The 22,073-nt window shown below is 40.5% G+C and overlaps 1 protein-coding gene across 6 annotated transcripts in view; it reads right to left on the minus strand.

Annotated features, from left to right (window-relative positions):
* celf5a (cugbp, Elav-like family member 5a) overlaps positions 1 to 22,073 on the minus strand; it is a 781,548-nt gene that overhangs the window by 70,900 nt on the left and 688,575 nt on the right. For 4 of the 6 annotated variants that reach the window (XM_061888543.1, XM_061888542.1, XM_061888547.1 and 1 more), the window contains exons 7-8: positions 7,803 to 7,971; positions 5,624 to 5,707 (exon numbers count right to left, since the gene is read on the minus strand). In XM_061888543.1, coding sequence (XP_061744527.1) covers positions 5,624 to 5,707; positions 7,803 to 7,971 — 253 coding nt within the window. The remainder of the gene's footprint in view (positions 1 to 5,623; positions 5,708 to 7,802; positions 7,972 to 22,073) is intronic. The other 2 variants (XM_061888544.1, XM_061888546.1) reach the window with 2 other exon arrangements.

Below are 22,073 nucleotides of genomic sequence, written 5' to 3' on the forward strand. Positions count from 1 at the left end.
ATTGAACAAATTGCAAAAGAATCAGCAACACAGATGTCCAAAATACTGTGTAATCATGCCGTTAAAGCAGACGAAATTTAGCTGTGTGTGTGCGCAGCGCTAATATTTCCTAACAGTCCGTGACGTCACACGTACACGTCAGCATTCCGCGACGTTTTCAACAGGACACTTCACGGGAAATTTAAAATTGCAATTTAGTAAACTAAAAAGGCCGTATTGGCATGTGTTACAATGTTAATATTTCATCATTGATATATAAACTATCAGACTGTATGGTCGGTAGTAGTGGGTTTCAGTAGGCCTTTAATATTAATCACAAGTCTCACTTATGCTTTGCCAAGATTATGTATCCCACTTCCCAGGTGTGGCATATGAAGATGCTGTTTAAACAGAATGGTTACTGCACAGGTGTGCTTTAGGTTTCCCACATAAAGGGCCACTCTGAAATGTGCAGTTTTATCACACAGCAGAAGTTTTGAGGGAGCGTGCATTTGGCATGCTGACTGCAGGAATGTCCAACATAGCTTTTGCCCGTAAATGGATTGTTAATTTCTCTAACATAAGTCGTCTCCAAAGGCATTCCAGAGAATTTGGCAGTACATCCAACCGGCTTCACAGCCGCAGACCACGTGTAATCCACACCAGCCCAGGACCTCCACATCCAGCAGGTGCACCTCAATAGTCGTATGAGACCAGCCCCCCCGGTCAGTTGCTGCAACCATTGGTTTGCATAACTAAGTAATTTCTGCACAAAATGTGAGAAACCATCTCAGAGAAGCTCATCTGCATGCTCGTCAAAGGAGATGTGTTGCACTGCGTCAGGCAAATGGTGGTCACACCAGATATTGACTGTTTTTCCCACCCCCCCAGATGCCAAATAAAGCAAAACTGCACATTTCAAAGTGGCCTTTTATTGTTTTTGATCGATTGTTTGAAAATGTATTTATAGATTGCACAGTACAGTACATATTCCGTACAATTGACCACTAAATGGTAACACCCGAATAAAATTTTCAATTTATTTAAGCCGGGGTCCACGTTAATCAATTCATGGACAGTCTAATGGAAACCTGTACAATAATTATAATGTTTAATCAGCATTGGTTACATTGGCATAGAATAAATGCTCACTAACACCGATTTAGATAGATTTGTGAACAATATTTGTGAGGAAAAAAGGTATTTTGTGTAAATAGTAAACATTTTGGATTTTTGAGTCCAACCCATTAAAAATGGGAGCAAAAACAAGTGTTGCGTTCATATTTTTGTCACAACACAGATAATGTTTATGCCTTACACTCCCTGGGTCACCATGAATGTGCCACAAACACAAGGATGCTTTTTATGCTAATACTGCCACCAGTTTATCCATCAAAATTAAAAGCTTCCTAGCAAGACTTGAACACAACTTTTAATCATTCTCTCTGATGGATTGCCCCAATCCAAAATGCTCATTTGATGAATGTGGACCATCTTTTTTAGAGGTAACACTAAGAGACAGTGTATACTGTAAAAATAAATAAAACATTTATATATACTAATATATATATATATATATATATATATATATATATATATATATATATAGTGAAGTGAATTTATATAGCACTTTTCTCTAGTGACTCAAAGCGCTTTATATAGTGAAACCTACATATACACAATAGAGTATATATATATATATATATATATATATATATATATATATATATATATATATACAAACCCCGTTTCCATATAAGTTGGGAAATTGTGTTAGATGTAAATATAAACGGAATACAATGATTTGCAAATCGTTTTCAAACCAATATTCAATTGAATGCACTACAAAGACAAGATATTTGATGTTCAAACTCTTAAACTTTTTTTTTTTTTTTTTTTTTCAAATAATAATTAACTTAGAATTTCATGGCTGCAACACGTGCCAAAGTAGTTGGGAAAGGGCATGTTCACCACTGTGTTACATCACCTTTTCTTTTAACAACACTCACTAAACGTTTGGGAACTGAGGAAACAAATTGTTGAAGCTTTGAAAGTGGAATTCTTTCCCATTCTTGTTTTATGTAGAGCTTCAGTCCTTCAACAGTCCGGGGTCTCCGCTGTCGTATTTTACACTTCATAATGCGCAACACATTTTCGATGGGAGACAGGTCTGGACTGCAGGCGGGCCAGGAAATTACCCGCACTCTTTTTCTACAAAGCCACACTGTTGTAACACGTGCTGAATGTGGTTGGGCATTGTCTTGCTGAAATAAGCAGGGGCGTCCATGTTAGATGGCAACATATGTTGTTCCAAAACCTGTATTTACCTTTCAGCATTAATGGTGCCTTCACAGATATGTAAGTTACCCATGCCTTGGGCACTAATACACCCCCATACCATCACAGATGCTGGCTTTTGAACTTTGCGTCAATAACAGTCTGGATGGTCCGCTTCCCCTTTGGTCCAGATAACACAATGTCGAATATTTCCAAAAACAATTTGAAATTTGGACTCGTCAGACCACAGAACACTTTTCCACTTTGCATCTGTCCATCTAAGAGGATCTCAGGCCCAGAGAAACCGGCGGCGTCTAGTTTCCTCAGTTCCCAAACGTTTAATGAGTGTTGTTAAAAGAAAAGGTGATGTAACACAGTGGTGAACATGCCCTTTCCCAACTACTTTGGCACGTGTTGCAGCCATGAAATTCCAAGTTAATTATTATTTGCAAAAAAAAAATAAAGTTTATGAGTTTGAACATCAAATATCTTGTCTTTGTAGTACATTCAATTGAATATGGGTTGAAAAGCATTTAGAAGCATTTAAGTCTCATCTTAAAACTAATTTGTATACTCCAGCCTTTAAATAGACACACTTTTTAGACCAGTTGATCTGCCGCTTCTTTTCTTTTTCTCCTCTGTCCCCCTCTCCCTTGTGGATGGGGGTTGAGGGGGGACAGGATGGAGAACTGGCTGTCCAGAGTCGGGACCCAGAATGGATCGCTCGTCCAGAGTCGGGACCCAGGATGGACCGCTCGCCTGTATATCGGTTGGGGACATCTCTGCGCTGCTTATCCGCCTCCGCTTGGGATGGTTTCCTGTTGGCTCCACTATCGCTACTATATTGAATCCACTTTGGACTGGACTCTCACCGTTATGTTAGATCTACTATGGATTGGACTTTCACAATATAATGTTAGACCCCCTCGACATCCATTGCTTTCGGTCCCCTGGGGGACCACATATACGGTCCTCTCCAAGGTTTCTCATAGTCATCATTGTCACTGTCACCGCCGTCCCATTGGTTGTGAGTTTTTCCTTGCCCTTATGTGGGCTCTACCGAGGATGTCGTTGTGGTTTGTGCAGCCCTTTGAGACACTTGTAATTCAGGGCTATATAAATAAACCTTGATGGATTGATGAAACCGATTTGCAAATCATTGTATTCCGTTTATATTTACATCCAACACAATTTCCCAACTCATATGGAAACGGGGTTTGTATAAGCATCTTTCTTTATTTATGTAGAGTGCACTATTCCCCCACTTTGGCTTCAGGTGAAGACATTTTTGATAAAAAAAAAAAAAAAAAAAAAAAGGTTAATTGGGGTCGTGTTGCATTGATTGTGTCTCTTCTGTAAATTCAAATTCACTGACTGTACTGAATTAAATGAAGCAAGACCACCGGGCATGCTGAATAAAAGACAAAATGCCTTCTCGTGAAGAGGCCAACGGAATTTCAATTTAAATGCCTGCGAGAGAAAGTAAAAAAAGAAAAAAAGAAAGCTGCAATAACTTGATAAACTGCAGCAAGCTGGATGCGTGTGTTGTGATAGCACCTCTGACTGGCTGACAGTGATTGGTGGAAAGTTAGCAAAAAGTCTTACAAATCATTTGGTGCTGCGGTGTTGACAAAGTAGGTGAGCGGAAAACAACAAAGACTCGGATGCTCTATTATTTATTTCTCTTCTCCGCTTTTGTTGAGGGAAGAATCCTTCCCCCTTCTTTCCTTTTTCTCTCTCCCAAGGAAAAGCTGAATAAGCAAAAACGATGCAGAGCTGCTCAAAGTCACTCCCTTTCCAAATCTTTGCATACACCACTGCATTTGTTTTTTCATCTTTTTCAGTGAGGAATCATCTTTTGATTTACAGTAAAGAAGGCTATATTTTGACGTCGCACACACACACACTCACACACACACAAAAATGTCACCAAAATTAAAAAATGGCACAAATATAAAAACACACACACACACACACTATGTAAGTATAAAAAAAAAGGTAAACTTTTATTTAATTGTTTATTTTTTATTGGTAATAATTTTTAATCTTCATTAATTACTTTGATATTACAGTATGTCTCTATATACATTTCTATTTTTGTATTAACTTTGACCAAAGGGGGCAAATTTCAATTTCTTGCACACACTTGTTATTTGATATGTTGACCACAGGGGGAGCACGTCATTTTTTTTACACAGACATGTTATTTCATATGTTAACCAGATGGGGAGCACTTTTAAAACCGACACACAGTCAATTTGGAAAATTCCTGCTTTTTGAGACCACCCTAATTTTGATAGATTTCACCACCATGGGTACAAATGAGTCATTCTCTATTAGATGCAATGCTTTTCCGTATTGGGACCATGATTTCGTTCCTAACTTGTTCACCAGTCCTCATACTGAAGGTACTTTTCCTTGTTGACGTGTCAAGAAGGGTAGAAAAACAAAAATATTGTATATATATATATATATATATATATATATATATGTATATATATGTATATATATATATGTATATATATATATGTATATATATATATGTATATATGTATATATGTATATATATATATGTATATATATATATATATATATATATATATATATATATATATATATATATATATATATATATATATATATATATATATATATATACACACACACACACACACACACACACAATACAGACCGAAAGTTTGGACACACCTCCTCATTTCAATGCGTTTTCTTTATTTTCATGACTATTTACCTTGTAGATGGTCACTGAAGGCATCAACACTATGACACCTGTGAAGTGAAAACCACATCAGATGACTACCTCTTGAAGCTCATCGAGAGAATGCCAAGGGTGTGCTAAGCACTAGTCAGAACAAAGGGTGGCTATTTTGAAGAAACTAGATTATAAAACACGTTTTTAGCGGTTTCACCTTTTTTGTTAAGTACATAACTCCACATCATAGCTTCGATGCCTTCAGTGCCAATCTACAATGTAAATATTCGTGTAAATAAAGAAAACACATAGAATGAAACTCCCCATTTTTATGGGGAGTTTCGAAGCTGCAGCTGAAGAAAATGATCGATGCTGGCATTGTTATTGACTTTACTTTCATTTACCGGTCAATTTATTGACTTACTACTATCAGCACAGTCCTACAATTGTAATACAATGTTTAACTCAACTTAACTGTTTGGCCACAATACGTAGCAATATGTTTGGAGGAGAAAAAGTGAGGCCTTTAATCCCAGGAACACCATTCCAACCGTCAAGCATGGTGGTGGTAGTATAATGCTCTGGGCCTGTTTTGCTGCCAATGTAACTGGTGCTTTACAGAAAGTAAATGGGACAATGACAAAGGAGGATTACCTCCAAATTCTTCAGGACAACCTAAAATCATCAGCCTGGAGGTTGGGTCTTGGGTGCAGTTGGGTGTTCCAACACGACAATGACCTTAAACACACGTCAAAATTGGTAAAGGAATGTCTAAATCAGGCTAGAATTAAGGTTTTAGAATGGCTTTCCCAAAGTCCTGACTTAAATGTGTGGACAATGCTGAAGAAACAAGTCCATGTCATAAAACCAACACATTTAACTGAACCACATCAATTTCATCAAGAGGAGTGGTCAAAAATTCAACCAGAAGCTTGTGGATGGCTACCAAAAGTGTCTTATTGCAGTGAAACTTGCCAAGGGACATGTAAACAAATATTAACATTGCTGTATGTACAAACCCCGTTTCCATATGAGTTGGGAAGTTGTGTTAGATGTAAATATAAACGGAATATAATGATTTGCTAATCCTTTTCAACCCATATTCAATGGAATGCACTACAATGACAAGATATTTGATGTTCAAACTCATAAACTTAATTTTTTTTTGCAAATAACAATGAACTTAGAATTTCATGGCTGCAACACGTGCCAAAGTAGTTGGGAAAGGGCATGTTCACCACTGTGTTACATCACCTTTTCTTTTAACAACACTCAATAAACGTTTGGGAACTGAGGAAACTATTTGTTGAAGCTTTGAAAGTGGAATTCTTTCCCATTCTTTTTTTATGTAGAGCTTCAGTCGTTCAACAGTCCAGGGTCTCCGCTGTCGTATTTTACGCTTCATAATGCGCCACACATTTTCGATGGGAGACAATTCTGGACTGCAGGCGGGCCAGGGAAGTACCCACACTCTTTTTTTACGAAAACACGCTGTTGTAACACTTGTCTTGCTGAAATAAGCAGGGGCGTCCATGATAACTTTGCTTAGATGACAACATATGTTATTCCAAAACCTGTATGGACCGTTCAGCATTAATGGTGCCTTCATAGATGTGTAAGTTACCCATGACTTGGGCACTAATGAACCCCCATACCATCACAGATGCTGGCTTTTGAACTTTGAGCCTATAACAATCCGAATAGTTATTTTCCCCTTTGTTCTGGAGGACACCACATCCTCTGTTTCCTAATATAATTTGAAATGTGGACTCATCAGACCACGGAACGCCTTTCCACTTTGTATCTTAGGTGAGCTCGGGCCCAGCCATGACGGCGGCGTTTCAGGATATTGTTGATAAATGGGTTTGGCTTTGCAAAGTAGAGTTTTAACTTGCACTTACAGATGTAGAGACCAACTGTATTTACTGACAGTGGTTTTATGAAGTGTTCCTGAGCCCATGTGGTGATATCTTTTACACACTGATGTCGGTTTTTGATGCAGTACCGCCTGAGGGATCAAAAGTCTGTAATATCATCGCTTATGTGCAGTGATTTCTCCAGATTTTCTGAACTTTTTGATGATTCTACGGACCATAGATGGTAAAATCTCTAAATTCCTTGCAATAGCTCATTGAGAAATGTTGTTTTCAAACTGTTCGACAATTTGCTTACAAATTGGTGACCCTCACCCCATCCTTGTTTGTGAATTACTTAGCATTACATGGAAGCTGTTTTTATACCCAATCATGGCACCCACCTGTTCCCAATTAGCCTGCACACCTGTGGGATGTTCCATATAAGTGTTTAATGAGCATTCCTCAACTTTATCAGTATTTATTGCCACCTATCCCAACTTCTTTGTCACGTGTTAATGGCATCAAATTCTAAAGTTAATGATTATTTGCAAAAAAAAAAATTGTTTGAACAACATCAAATATGTTGTCTTTGTAGCATATTCAACTAAATATGGGTCGAAAATTATTTGCAAATCATTGTATTCCGTTTATATTTACATCTAACGCAATTTCCCAACTCATATGGAAACGGGGTTTGTATACTTTTGACCCAGCAGATTTGGTCACATTTTCAGTAGACCCATAATAAATTCATAAAATATTTTTTTTGTAACCAGCAAGTACAACAACAACCAAAAAAATAAGAGTTGTAGAAATTATTGGAAACTCAAGACAGCCATGACATTTTGTTCTTTACAAGTGTATGTAAACTTTTGACCACAACTGTATGTGTATGTATATATATATTTATTAATAAAAATAATATAATAAGGTCAATTTAGCTTATCATTGGGTTGGAAACGAAACGGAGTGCTCACCTAAGGCTTGATGAAATTCACCCGACACCGGGGTCATGGGGGTGGGCGGCAGGCTGTTGATGTTAAGCGCCCCCATCTGGTGGATCTGCGTAGCAGGGAAGGCGGCCACACTCGGCGTCAGGTAACCGCCGTGGCTCGCCGCCATAATGGCCGCCTGCTGCTGCATGAGCTAAAGAAGAGGGACAAGGAGGATAAAAGGGAAGGGGGGACAGACGGTAATGGGAAAATATAGTAAGTTTGTGGGGGGACGAGGGTGGGGGGGGAGGCAAGGGTGGGATGTATGTTGAGGTTGATGGATGGAGAGTGGAGGGGAAATAGAAAGTAGAGCAGAGCAGAAGAAAGGGAAGCGGGGAGGAGAAGAAGAAGCCTGTCAGCCTATGTTTATTGCGTCTGTCTGGGCTGGCAGCAGGAAGCCTGTCACCAGCTGCTCCTGCTTTCATACAAATCAACACACTGACATGTGCACATTATCTGTGCGCTCAGGGAACAGGCAAACTTTGCACGGGAGTCGCCGTGCGCTCTCTTCGGGAAACTTCACACCACTCTTGCAATGCTCTGCAGAGGACTCACGCTCCGGCGCTCGACCCTAACATGCACACTTAATGGCTACCACCACAGTGCATACAAGGAAAACAAATAAATAAATAATCCGACTGAGAATAAAACCAAAGTGGGTTTACTCATGTAATGTACATGGACGATTAATGCTTGCTCCGTTATTAATGAAAACTGCAACATGCGCAGTGTATATTCGAGATAAACACACATACAAGGACCAATCCATTAACAGGCTGACAACATTAAGACTTATTTCATATTTCTTGATCTAAAAATGATGACAACAGGTCAAATTCCTCCCAAAATAGATACAGTAGTGACTTTAGGATAGTTTTTAGCCCATTTTAAATTTATAACGTCCACTTTAAAGGGGAATATTATCACCAGACTTATGTAAGCGTCAATACATACCTTGATGTTGCAGAAAAAAGACCATGTATTTTTTAACCGATTTCCGAACTCTAATTGGGCGAGTTTTGGCGAATTAAACGTCTTTCTGTTTATGCCTCTCTGAGCGACGACGTTAGAACGTGACATCACATCGGTACTCAACGCCATTTTTCCCTACACATCAGACGCATCGAGTCGAATCAGCTCTGTTATTTTCCATTTTTTCGACTGTTTTCCGATACCTTGGAGACATCATGCCTCGTCGGTGTGTTGTCGGAGGGTGTAACAACACGATCAGGGACGGATTCAAGTTGATTTACGTAGAATGTACATCGATTAGCACGGCATGCTAATCGATGCTAACATGCTATTTAGGCTAGCTGTGTGTACATATTGCAGCATTATGCCTCATTTGTAGCTATATTTACATCTAGCCTTTCCCTCCATCCACATTTAATGCCAAGCAATCGACGGATTTAAGTTGCTCCAGTGTCAAGAGATGCAAAAGTCCCCCGTTCGGTTTTTACCGGCGATGCTACGACAGAGATGGCAAAAATGTCTGGATATCCTGCGACACTCAAAGCAGATGCATTCCCAACGATAAAGTCTACGAAATCACAAAGGTGAGTGTTGTTGATGTTATAGACTTATGTGCTAATCAGACATATTTGGTCGCGGCATGACTGCCAGCTAATCGATGCTAACATGCTATTTAGGCTACCTGTATGTACATTTCAAACTATATTTACATCCAGTGTTACTTTTGACAGCAAAATTTGATTTAGTTTTAGTCAGTCTTTTGACTAAAATGTAATTTAGTTTTAGTCATAATTTTGCTATTTAAATTGTTTTAGTTTTAGTCTAGTTTTAGTTGACGAAATATCATAAGATTATAGTCGACGAAAACTACAGTAGATTTAGTCGACTAAAGGGTAATATGTAAACTTTCCCTTCAATTTCTGAAAGTCAAAGCAAAACAGCGGAAAAATCACCGATACAAGTCGTATTTTGATGAAAATCATGTCTCAAATTTAGTATTTCACGAGTAAGCCGTGTAATAAACGGGATAACGTCGAGTGAGTTGTATGTTGTGGAAAATGCTTACCTGTGTGTGGATTTCGGGATGATTCGACTGTAAATGTTGCTTCAAGTTTGTTGTGTTTTTCCCCGTAATCCTCGCGCTGCATTTCTTACACTGCGTCTTGTTATCTTTGACGTCAAATATCAAATTTCCCCATATGTCCTCTCTCCTCTTCCTCCCCGGCGTTGACATGTTGTCTTCTGCAGCGCATTCCCGGGTCAGTCTCAAACGCAAACTACGTTTACGTAACTTCCTTACCACGTCGCTCTGATTGGTTCGCTTCCCAACTCCTCCCGCCTCTTCCTAACGAAATGAGTTCCGATTGGATCTCGTCTCTGGCAGACATTTTCGTCTCGTTTTTATTCGTTGACGAATATGTCAATACACCTCGTCATCGTCTTAGGCCACGTAAATTATCTTTTATTTCGTTATTGTCTCGTTTTAGTCAGAAAAAAAAGGCCGTTGATGATAACTATGACGAAAATTTTTCGTCAACAAAATTAACACTGCCTTCTACCCACATTTAATGCGAAACAAACACTTACCAATCGACGGATTTAAGTTGATCCACGGTCAGTGCGAAAGTCCGGATCAGTTGGTCCGCACATTTTACCGGCGATGCTAACGCAAAGATGGCCGAATAGCGTCAATAGCTATTCGCTCAATAGCTTCAGTTTCTTCTTCAATACTTTCATACTCCAACCATCTGTTTCTATACATGCGTAATCTGTTGAATCGCTTAAGCCGCTGAAATCCGAGTCTGAATCCGAGCTAATGTCGCTATATCTTGCTGTGCTATTGGCCATTGTTTGTACTGGAATCGCTATGTGACGTCACAGGGAAATGGACAGTGGCTTAAACAAATAGCGAAAATCAAGCACTTTAAAGCTTTTTTTTTAGGGATATTCCGGGACGGGTAAAATTTTGAAAAAAAAATAAATAAATAAAACAAGCCTCTGGGAACTGATTTTTATTGGTTTTAACCCTTCTGAAATTGTGATAATGTTCCCCTCTACGTTCCAAAATGTGGGCAGGGTCTATATCAGCCTCCTGACATCACCTATCCCTCCATCCATTTTCTACCGCTTATTCCTTTCAAGGTGGCGGGGGGCGCTGGAGCCTATCTCAGCTACAATCGGGCAGAAGGCGGCGTACACCCTGGACAAGTCGCCACCTCATCGCAGGGCCCACACAGATAGACAACATTCACACTCACATTCACACACTAGGGCCAATTTTGTGTTGCCAATCAACCTATCGGCAATTTTATATTGAGTGGTACACTATATTGCCAGAAGTATTTGGCCACCTGCCTTGACTCACATATGAACTTAAAGTGCCATCCCATTCCTAAAATTAGCTGGCGGTGTGTCCCATTACAGGGGGGTTGAGTCTGCATAAAGAGATGAGGTCCTGAAACTATCAGCGTGGTGTTCAGTGAATAATCTGGCACTGAACACCACAAAAACCAAGGAACTCATCTTTGACTTTAGACATGGCCCCCTCTACATCAACGGCGAGGAGGTGGAGAGAGTCAGCTCCTTTAAGTTCCTCAGCACCCCCATATCTGCTGACCTGTCCTGGACCCAAAATAGAACTGCGGTCATCCGGAAGGCCCAGCGGCGACTCCACTTCCTGAGGGTACTGAGGAAGAACAGACTGGAGAGGCAGCTGATGGTGACCTTCTATCGCTCGGCTGTCGAGAGCCTGCTGACGTACTGCATAACAGTGTGGTACGCCAGCTGCACTGAAGCACACAAACAGGTGATTCAGAGGGTCATAAAGTCTGCACAATAAATCATCGGCTGCCCCCTGCCCTCCCTGAAGGATTTACATAACTCCCGTTGTCTCAAGAAAGCAAAAACCATCACCAAGGACAGCACACACCCTGGCTTCCACCTGTTTGACCTGCTACCATCAGGCAGGCGCTACAGGTGCATCAGAGCCAGAACAAACAGGCTCAGAGACAGCTTCTTTCCCAGAACTGTCACCATGTTGAACTCTAACTTATAATAATAATTATAATATATACAATATATGCAGTGTATGAATATATGATGACAATAAAGTACATTCTATTCTATTTTATTCTAATCTTAAGTAAAGGAAAACTTGATATATTTATAATCATATTTAAGTGAATAATGACAGGTTATAGATTATTTTCCTATTATATTCTGTCCACTCTATGTTGAGCTTGGGCTTCACGGGGGCAGAGGGGTTAGTGCGTCTGCCTCACAATACGAAGTTCCTGCAGTCCTGGGTTCAAATCCAGGCCCGGGATCTTCCTGTGTGGAGTTTGCATGTTCTCCCCGTGAATGCGTGGGTTCCCTCCAGGTACTCCGGCTTCCTCCCACTTCCAAAGACATGCACCTGGGGATAGGTTGATTGGCAACACTAAAATTGGCCCTAGTGTTTGAATTTTGTCTGTCTTTCTGTGTTGGCCCTGCGATGAGGTGGCGACTTGTCCAGGGTGTACCCCGCCTTCCGCCCGATTGTAGCTGAGATAGGCGCCAGCGCCCCCCGCGACCCCAAAAAAGGGAATAAGCGGTAGAAAATGGATGGATGGATAGCACTCTATGTGGAATTTTTTGCCACAAAATGGTCCGGACAACTCCTGGCCAACGCGTGAAGATAGGAACATGATTTAATAGTAAAATAACACTAAACAGGTACAAAACAGAAAACAAACCGACGGAACAAGGTGCCGATCGCACCAGAATCTAAGGCTACAACTTACCACAGACTAGAAATCACAAGCAGGGGCTAGGAGACAAGCAAAAACTTACGTAACAGTAGCATGATGCAAACAATGAAGCCCTTCCCCGAGTGTGGCGAGTAATATGGATAAATAGCTCTCTGATTAGTGCTCAACAGCAGGTGAACGTGCAGAACACTAACCAGAGGCAGGTGAAACCAATTAGTACCCATGGTAACCAAAAAAAAACACCCGAAGTGCACAAAACAGGAACTAAGGGAGTCCAAAACTCATAGAACATAACTAAACAAATCATGATCCGGACCACGGATCATGACAGACTGTTCTAATTCATCCCAAAGGTGTTCCATCTGTGAGGTTTGTCACTCACAGTTTGGTTATGTTTTGGTTTTTCCCTCTGTGTATGTTTTCATTTCCTGTCAGTGCTCTTATTTTGGCTCAGTTTCCTGCTTTTCTCCCTGAGCGCTGTTTACCCTCAGCTGTGGCTGAAAGGCACCTGGCCACACCTGGTGTCAATCAGCTGGCTGCTATTTAGACCAGCTTTGCCCTCCAGTCATGGCTGGAGTATTTTTGTTGTAGCTCTAGCTACTACCTGTATGCTGAATCCGGATCGCTGTAAGCCGTTTCTTGTATGCTCTGAGCTGTCTTCTAGTTCCTCGTTTCCTGTTGTCCTGGTATCCTGTTTACTGTCTCCTAGTTCCTAGTTTGGTTTACCTTTATTCTGGACATTACATTATGTTTTCCTGCATCAAGCCTGCCGTCTCTGCATCTTGGGGTTTGTCTTCCAAAACTAAGTGACACTATCGGGTTCAGGTCAGGACTCTGTGCAGGCCAGTCAAGTTCATCCACATCCATGTCTTAATGGACCTTGATTTGTACACCGGTGCACAGTCATGATGGAAGAGGAAGGGGCCCGCTCCAAACTGATCCCACAAGATTTGGAGCATGGAATTGTCTGTATGTTTTGGTATCCTGGAGCATTTAAAGTTATTTTCACGGGAACTAAGGGGCCAAGTCCAACTCCTGATAAACAACCTCACACCATAATTCCTCCTCCACCAAATTTCACACTCGGCACATCGCAGTCCGAAATGTACCGTTCTCCTGGCAACGAAGACATTACATGATTGGATTTGTTGCACAGCTGGCATCCTATGACAGTTCCATGCTGGAAATCATTGAGCTCCTGAGAGCAGCCTGTTCTTTCACAAATGTTTGTAGAAACAGTCCTGCATGCCTAAGAGCTTGATTTTATACCATACTTGCCAACCTTGAGATCTCCGACTTCGGGAGGTGGGGGTTGGGGGGTGGGGGGGGGCGTTGTTGGGGGCGTGGTTAAGAGGGGAGGAGTATATTTACAGCTATCCATCCATCCATTTTCTACCGCTTCATCCCTTGGGGGGCGCTAGTGCCTATCTCAGCTACAATCGGGCAGAAGGCGTCGTACACCCTGGACAAGTCGCCACCTCATCGCAGTATGTGTAGAAATCTTATTTCTAATTGAATCACTTGTTTATTTTTCAACAAGTTTTTAGTTATTTTTCTATCTTTTTTTCTAAATAGTTCAAGAAAGACCACTACAAATGAGCAATATTTTGCACCGTTATATAATTTAGTAAATCATAAATTGATGACACAATGCTGTATTTTACTTCTATATCTTTTTTTTTCCAACCAGAAATGCTTTGCCCTGATTAGGGGGTACTTGAATTAAAAAAGTGTTCACAGGGAGTACATCTCTGAAAAAAGGTTGAGAACCACTGCTCTAAAAGCCGTAGATGTTATTGTCACATATGCATGCACAGTAGATGGCAGTATTGTGCTGTTTAAGTGTGTCACAACATTGCTGTTTACGGCAGACAAACTGCTTTACGGTAGACGAAAACGTGACTGCTGTTGTTGTGTGTTTTTACCGCGCTGGGAGGACGTTAATGAGACTGCCTAACAATAAACCCACATAAGAAACCAAGAACTCGCCCTTGATCATTCTACAGTCATAACGTCATTGGGCAGACCTTCTGTTTATATTGTGGGAAAGCGGAGATGAAAACAGGCTGTCGACATGTAACTCGGGTCCGCATGGAGCTGGAGGTACGTGGCCTCCAGCTCCGCCTGAATTTCGGGAGATTTTTAGGAGAACATTTTTCCCGCGAGGTTTTCGGGAGAGACGCTGAATTTTGGGAGTCTCCCAGAAAATCCGTGAGGGTTGGCAAGTATGTTTTATACAGCTGTGGTCGGGCCAAGTGATTAGGACACCTGATTCTCATCATTTGGTTGGGTGGCCAAATACTTTTGGCAATATAATGTATGTATCTTGGTAGCATCTTCATCACAAATCACAATATATTCATATTTTAAAGGAATTGTTAAATATGGCTGCCACATCTCTTGTTGCAGGTTGTAGCAATACAACTAAAGAAGATGTCAGCTTGCACAAATTTGATCAACACATGTTGCCATCCAAGCTACGTCTTTTTCATGGACGCCCCTGCTTGTTTCAGCAAGACAATGCCAAGCCACGTGTTACAACAGCGTGGCTTTGTAGTAAGACTGCGGGTACTAGACTGGCCTGTCTGTAGTCCAGACCTGTCTCCCATTTAAAATGTATGGTGCATTATGCAGAATAAAATACAACAACAGAGACCCCGGACTGTTGAACAACTGAAGCTGTACATCAAGCAAAAGTGGGAAAGAATTCCACCTGAAAAGCTTCAAAAATTGGTCTCCTCAGTTCCCAAATTTTTACTGAGTGTTGTTAAAAGGAAAGGGTAAACATGCCCCTGTGACAACTTTTTTTGTGTTGCTGCCATTCAATTCTAAGTTAATGATTATGGGTTGAATATACAAACGTTTGTAAGTTGAAAAGGATTTGCTAATTATTGTATTCTGTTTTTATTTACAAAATTACACAACAATCTACCATGAATTGATTAACGTGGACCCCAACTTAAACAAGTTGAAAAACTTATTCGGGTGTTACCATTTAGTGGTCAATTGTACGGAATATGTACTGTACTTTGCAAACTACTAATAAAAGTATCAATCAATATCAATCAATCAAACAATCCAACTTTACTGGTTTTGGGGTTCGTATATATAAAAGAGATACACAGCGGTGCCTACATTTTTTTATGTCCCACTTTTTGTAGAATTCGCTTTTTGAAGGACTTATTTGTGCCCCATCTTGTTTATCGTATGATAAACAAATAACGAACTAAGCAACTGTGGGGCCAATGAAAATTGCAAGTAACAACACTTTGATAATAAAGGTGTGGAACACCACTGAATTGAATTAATTGTAAACTATAGGTATTCTCTATAAAATGTGTTTTGAATTCATATTAATTGTCTGAAACTGGTTCATTATATTTGAATTATTTCTAACATTGTTTTTTTTTTTTAATTATGTCGTTTTTTTGTGATTTGGTCGGATTAATAAAAAACAAAGTACAACTATAGTGAAAAAATAAGGCACTACAAACTTTTTTTTTGTCTTACCACAAAGCCCTCAGTTTTGTTGGCTGGGGGCCTGCATCTCTTGCCCCTAATGCGAAACCTTCCATTTTCCCTCTGCACTGGCTACAAATAGGTTCTAAGACAGGAGTGCCAAACAAATTTTTAGATCTGGGGCCACATGGAGAAAAATCTACTCCCAAGTGGGTCGGACTGGTAAAATCATGGTAACTTAAAAATAAAAAGACAACTTCAGATTGTTTTCTTTGTTTAAAAATAAAACAAGCACATTCTGAAAATGTACAAACCATAATGTTTTTTTGTTGTTTTTTTACACTTACATGTTGCGTTTAGTAGTGTTCTATTTTTTTGTTGTCGTTATTTATACTTTCTATCAGAATAATTGTGTGTAACTTATCACAAAACCTTGAAGTTGTCTTTGATCTTACCAATCAAAAGGCTTCTAAAACTCCACCGTGTAGGATGGGAAGCGACATGAAAGTGTCAGTTTCTTTGATGTATTGTAACCCACAGGAAGATTTTGTCTTGACCCAAGATCTACAAAGCGGAGAGGAAGCAGGGCCTGACGCCCCCTTCAGGCACCTCTTTTTTTTTTTAACTGTTTTGTAACCAAAGTCGACGGCTGTTTACGACCCCCCTTCCTTTAGAAACAGCTGTTGCCATGTAATCGGGGATAGTCCTAATAAAATCTTTCGTCAGAGCGTGGTGGAATTCTGTACAAAGAGTACAGCCCAGACGTTTCTCCTCAATGAGCTAAATTGAATTCTGTCTCTGTTTAATTCCTTGGTTCTTTGTCTGTTTAATAGATGGCATCAGTGTTTGAACTTTCTGAATAAATTATGTGATAATGTTCATCAGTCAACTCGTTAACACTGTTAATTTTCAATCTATGAAGATAAAAAAATAATATTAAAATCAAATTGCAGGATGTTTTTAATGTAGTTTGATCATTTTCCTCAACTGGTGCACTAATATATGGTTCATTTTTTTGTACATATGTAGTATCTACAAAGATACAAATAATTACTATTGCGGCATCTAGTGGACACATTTAGAACAGCAATTTATTTCATTCAAAAATTTCGGCTCATTTTTATACTTAGCAAACTCATCCAGTGGGCAGGGTGAAACCTGTTCGTTTGACACCCCTGTTCTAAGGATAAAATGCAAAAACATCGAGTTCAAAACTAGCAACAAGAACAATACTGTCAGCAGTGGAAACAACTCTCCTCATTCTCCACGAGCAGTGTTGTGTTTTCCTGACAAGTGTTGAGCATCGCATTCCTCCGAGATGACCCTGAATCCGGGCGTCAATCGATACCACTGTATTTATAAACAGGCAAAACTAGCAACTCGGATTCCACGGCACGTCGGTAATTTAGTGGATGTGTCACAAAAAGAAACTGCAGTCAATTCCCACCCCCTGGACGAAGAAGCCTCAACAGAAGATGAAAATCAATAGGCCCTCACTTTGCATTTCTGTTTAGCATCAGGTTGAATGCAGCTTCCCCCAAATAAAGCCTAGAGTGTTTATTCATAGGCTTCCATGCACCGCTACACCCTGCATGGTAATAACCACCCCCCACCTCTCCACCACCACTCTTTCAGTACATTACCACACGGTCTATACATTCTTCATGCGAGCCACATGCTAAATTCATGCCTGGAGAACTGCATGAACTACATTCCGTCATATATTCTGAAACTGTTTTTAAAGATCACTTTCGGAAGCGGTATGGCTCGGTTTGTAGAGCGGCCGTGCCAGCAACTTGAGGGTTCCAGGTGCGATCTCCTCTTCCGCCATCCTAGTCACGACTTGGACCCCGACTTAAACAATATGAAAAACTTATCCGGGTGTTACCGTTTAGTGGTCAATTCTACGGAATATTAAGTTAAAATACCAATGATTGTCACACACACTCTTGGTGTGGCGAAATTATTCTCTGCATTTGACCCATCACCCTTGATCACCCCCTGGGGGGTGAGGGGAGCAGTGGGCAGCAGTGGGGAATCATCTTTGGTGATTCAACCCCTAATTCCGGCCCTTGATGCTGAGTGTTAAGCATGAAAGGAATGAGTCCCATTTTTTTAGTGTTTAGTATGACTCGGCCGGGGTTTGAACTCACAACCTACCGATCTCAGGGCGGACACTTTAACCACTTTAACCACTGAGTATGTACTGAACTGTGCAATCTACTAATAAAAGTTTCAATCAATCAATACCGTTGTGTCCTTGGGCAAGACACTTTACCCACCTGCTCCCAGTGCCACCCGCACTGGTTTAAATGTAACTTAGATATTGGGTTTCACTATGTAAAGCGCTTTGAGTCACGACAGAAAGGTGCTATATAAATATAATTCACAATTCACTTCACTTTCGCTTAAAATATGTCCGGTAAATGAATCATTTATGGCACAAAGGAAACTCACTTTGGAATAATTTCCAAGTGTCAAACTGGGACTTGGATTAGGGTTGTTTCCCTCGACGCAGAGGGAATTTAGAACGAGCCAGGCGTGAATTAAGGTACATTGTTTTTTTTTTTTACACACTAAATACAAAAACAGGCAAAACAAGGACGCGCTCAATGGCGGATAATAAACTAGACTAATCAAAAGAAGACCAGCACAGAGGCTATAACTTTAAACATGAAAAGAAAACACTTGCTCAAAGGCATGAATAACAAAAATTACTTGGACAGGGACATGTGGCATCGAAGGAACTCCAGGGCATGAAAGAGGTGCAGCATGGGTAGGTGAAGATGCCAGGACGAGGACAGAAAAAGAATGGCTTGAATAGCAGCTATGATGATTAGTGAACACAGGTGTGAGGCTGATGTCAGGGACGTGACTAGGAGACCAGGTGAAACTAATGGGTTGGCACGGAGACGAAAACAAACCAGGAAGTGTAAAGACAGAACTAAATGTCCAAAAAACTAACCATAACATGACCAAACATGGCAAAAAAAAAACAAAACATAATCTACAGGCGTGACACCAAGTGTTTCAAAGCTTATCTGAGGAGTTTCGATTCCCATACCACTCTCATATTTTGTTACTCAGTGTTAAAGTCCAACCTGTTGCAGACAGTCCCCTCACGTTTGAAAGGCAATTGTACGGTTCTAAAACTACAATTTTACTACGTACGGACCTTAAGCCTATGTGTCTCAAGATAACGTTTGTTGTTAATTGGTGTTTTATCCTGGGGCGTAAAACCAAATTCTTGACCACCAGAATTTGTTTTTATTGAAGTGAAGTGAAGTGAATTATATTTTTATAGCGCTTTTCTCAGTGACTCAAAGCGCTTTACATAGTGAAACCCAATATCTAAGTTACATTTAAACCAGTGTGGGTGGCACTGGGAGCAGGTGGGTAAAGTGTCTTGCCCAAGGACACAACGGCAGTGACTAGGATGGCGGAAGCGGGAATCGAACCTGCAACCCTCAAGTTTACATAGTGAAACCCAATATCTAAGTTACATTTAAACCAGTGTGGGTGGCACTGGGAGCAGGTGGGTAAAGTGTCTTGCCCAAGGACACAACGGCAGTGACTAGGATGGCGGAAGCGGGAATCGAACCTGCAACCCTCAAGTTGCTGGCACGGCCATTCTACCAACCGAGCTATGCCGGTTGGTAGAGTGTTTTTATTGCCTCCTTAGAGGCAATAAAAACACATTATTGCATGGATTTGGTTGAAACTACCTATTTAAAACCGCAATTGTATCTATTTTTTCAAATATGGTAGGCAAAAAATACACTATATTGCCAAAAGTATTTGGCCAGCCATCCAAATCGGGTGTCCTAATCACTTCAGGTGTATAAAATCAAGCACTTAGGCATGGAGACTGCGTCTACAAACATTTATGAAAGAATGGGCCGCGATAAGGAGTCTTTGGATGCCACCTGTGCAACAAATCCAGTCGTGAAATTTCCACGCTTCTAAATATTCCAAAGTCAACTGTCTGCTTTATTATAAGAAAATGTAAGAGTTTGGGAACAACAGCAACTCAGCCACCAAGTTGTAGGCCACATAAACTGACAGAGAGGGTTCAGTGGATGCTAAAGGGCATAGTGCAAAGAGGTCGTCGAGTTTCTGCACAGTCAGTTGCTATAGAGCTCCAAACTTCATGTGACCTTTCAATTAGCCCACGTACAGTACGCAGAGAGCTACATGGAATGGGTTTCCATGGCCGTTCAGCTGAGTCTAAGCCATACATCACCAAGTTCAATGTAAAGCGTCAGATGCAGTGGTGTAAAGCACGTCGCCACTGGACTCTAGAGCAGTGGAGACGCGTTCTCTGGAGTGATGAATAACGCTTTTCCATCTGGCAATCTGATGGACGAGTCTGGGTTTGGAGGTTGCCAGGAGAACGGTACATTTCGGACTGTGTGAAATTTGGTGAAAGAGGAATTTATGGTGTGGGGTTGTTTTTCAACGGCCTTTAGTTCCAGTGAAAGGAACTTTGAATGCTCCAGGATAACAGTTTCCATCATGACTGTGCACAAAGAAAGGTCCATTAGGACATGGATGGCAGAGTCTGGTGTGGATGAACTTGACTGGCCTGCACAGAGTCATGACCTAGAACGGAGACTGAGAGCCTGGCCATCAGTGTGTGATCTCAAATTTGGAAAAATTGGTCGAAAAATCCTATAAAAGCACTCCTCAACCTTGTGGACAGCCTTCCCAGAAGATTTGAAGCTGTAAAAGTTGCAAAAGGTGGACCAACATCATATTGAACCCTATGGGTTAGGAATGGGATGGCACTTTAAGTTCATATGTGGCCAAATACTTTTAGCAATATAGTGTAGCTACAGTAGATACAGCCATCCTAAATAACATTGTCTGTGGCAAACAAAATCAATATAGAGTGGAAAGAATATAATAGGAAACAAATATACAACCTGTCATTATTTACTTAAATATGATTATACATGTGTCACATGTTCCTTTACTTCAGATTGTAAAGTAGATATTAACCAATTTACCAAGGATTATCATCAGTGGGTAATATAAATAATCATTATAATACATCCTTATTATTATGATTACATTAATATTAGTGTATTTCCTGGGATGTAAGGCTCTCCCTGTCTTTAAAACCTTTCTAAATTTAATCAGTGGGTCCTTGAACACACCACAGTTATGTGCGCGCAATGCAACTTGTACATAACTTTCTCCTATGCTGCCACAGATATATTTATTGTATTTCAACCTTACTTCTTTCACCTCATCCTTGTTCCACAATGCAAGTGCACACTTAAATGCCAGTTTTCATGCCGTTTATGACGTCTGCGTTGAGTCGGGCGTTCCGCTATCCAGGTGGAACGGACCAATTTGCATTTTTATGACGGGGGACTAGGTAGCCGTAGACGTTCTTAATTAGGTTCAAGCAACCTTAATATTGAACTATCACGCCCATTTTATTTTATATTAGCATTTTACAGCATTGTTTTTTTTAAACCAACATATTTACAAGAGTTTTTTTCTCACCTGGTTTCTCCTTGCTTGGGTGTTTAAGGGGGCCTATGGGGGGTGGGGGTGACTATTTGAGCCTTGGGTTGGACTTATGGAATGAGGGCGCGAGACGCTGTTTTAAATGTGTAGCACTTAGTGCTGCATTCTGAAAAATGTTATACAAATAAAGTTTAATATTATTTAAGCCAGCGGTCCCCAACCACCGGCCCGTGGACCGGTATCGGTCCGTGACGCAATTGCTACCGAGCCGCAGTGAAACATTAAATCATTTATTAACGACTGCAATTTGTCTGACTTAACTTTCGCCTGTCCCACTAGACCAGGGGCGCTCACACTTTTTCTGCAGGCGAGCTACTTTTCAATTGACCAAGTCGAGGAGATCTACCTCATTCCTATTTATAATTTATATTTATTTATTTATGAAAGAGACATTTTTGTTAACAAGTTAATGGTGTTTAATGATAATACAAGCATGTTTAACACACATAGATTCCTTTCTTTCATGAAGACAAGAATATAAGTTGGTGTATTTGATTCTGATGACTTGCATTGATTGGAATCAGACAGTGGTGCTGAT

The sequence above is a fragment of the Nerophis ophidion genome, linkage group LG26, assembly GCF_033978795.1.
Source record: "Nerophis ophidion isolate RoL-2023_Sa linkage group LG26, RoL_Noph_v1.0, whole genome shotgun sequence".
NCBI classification, from domain to species: domain Eukaryota; kingdom Metazoa; phylum Chordata; class Actinopteri; order Syngnathiformes; family Syngnathidae; genus Nerophis; species Nerophis ophidion.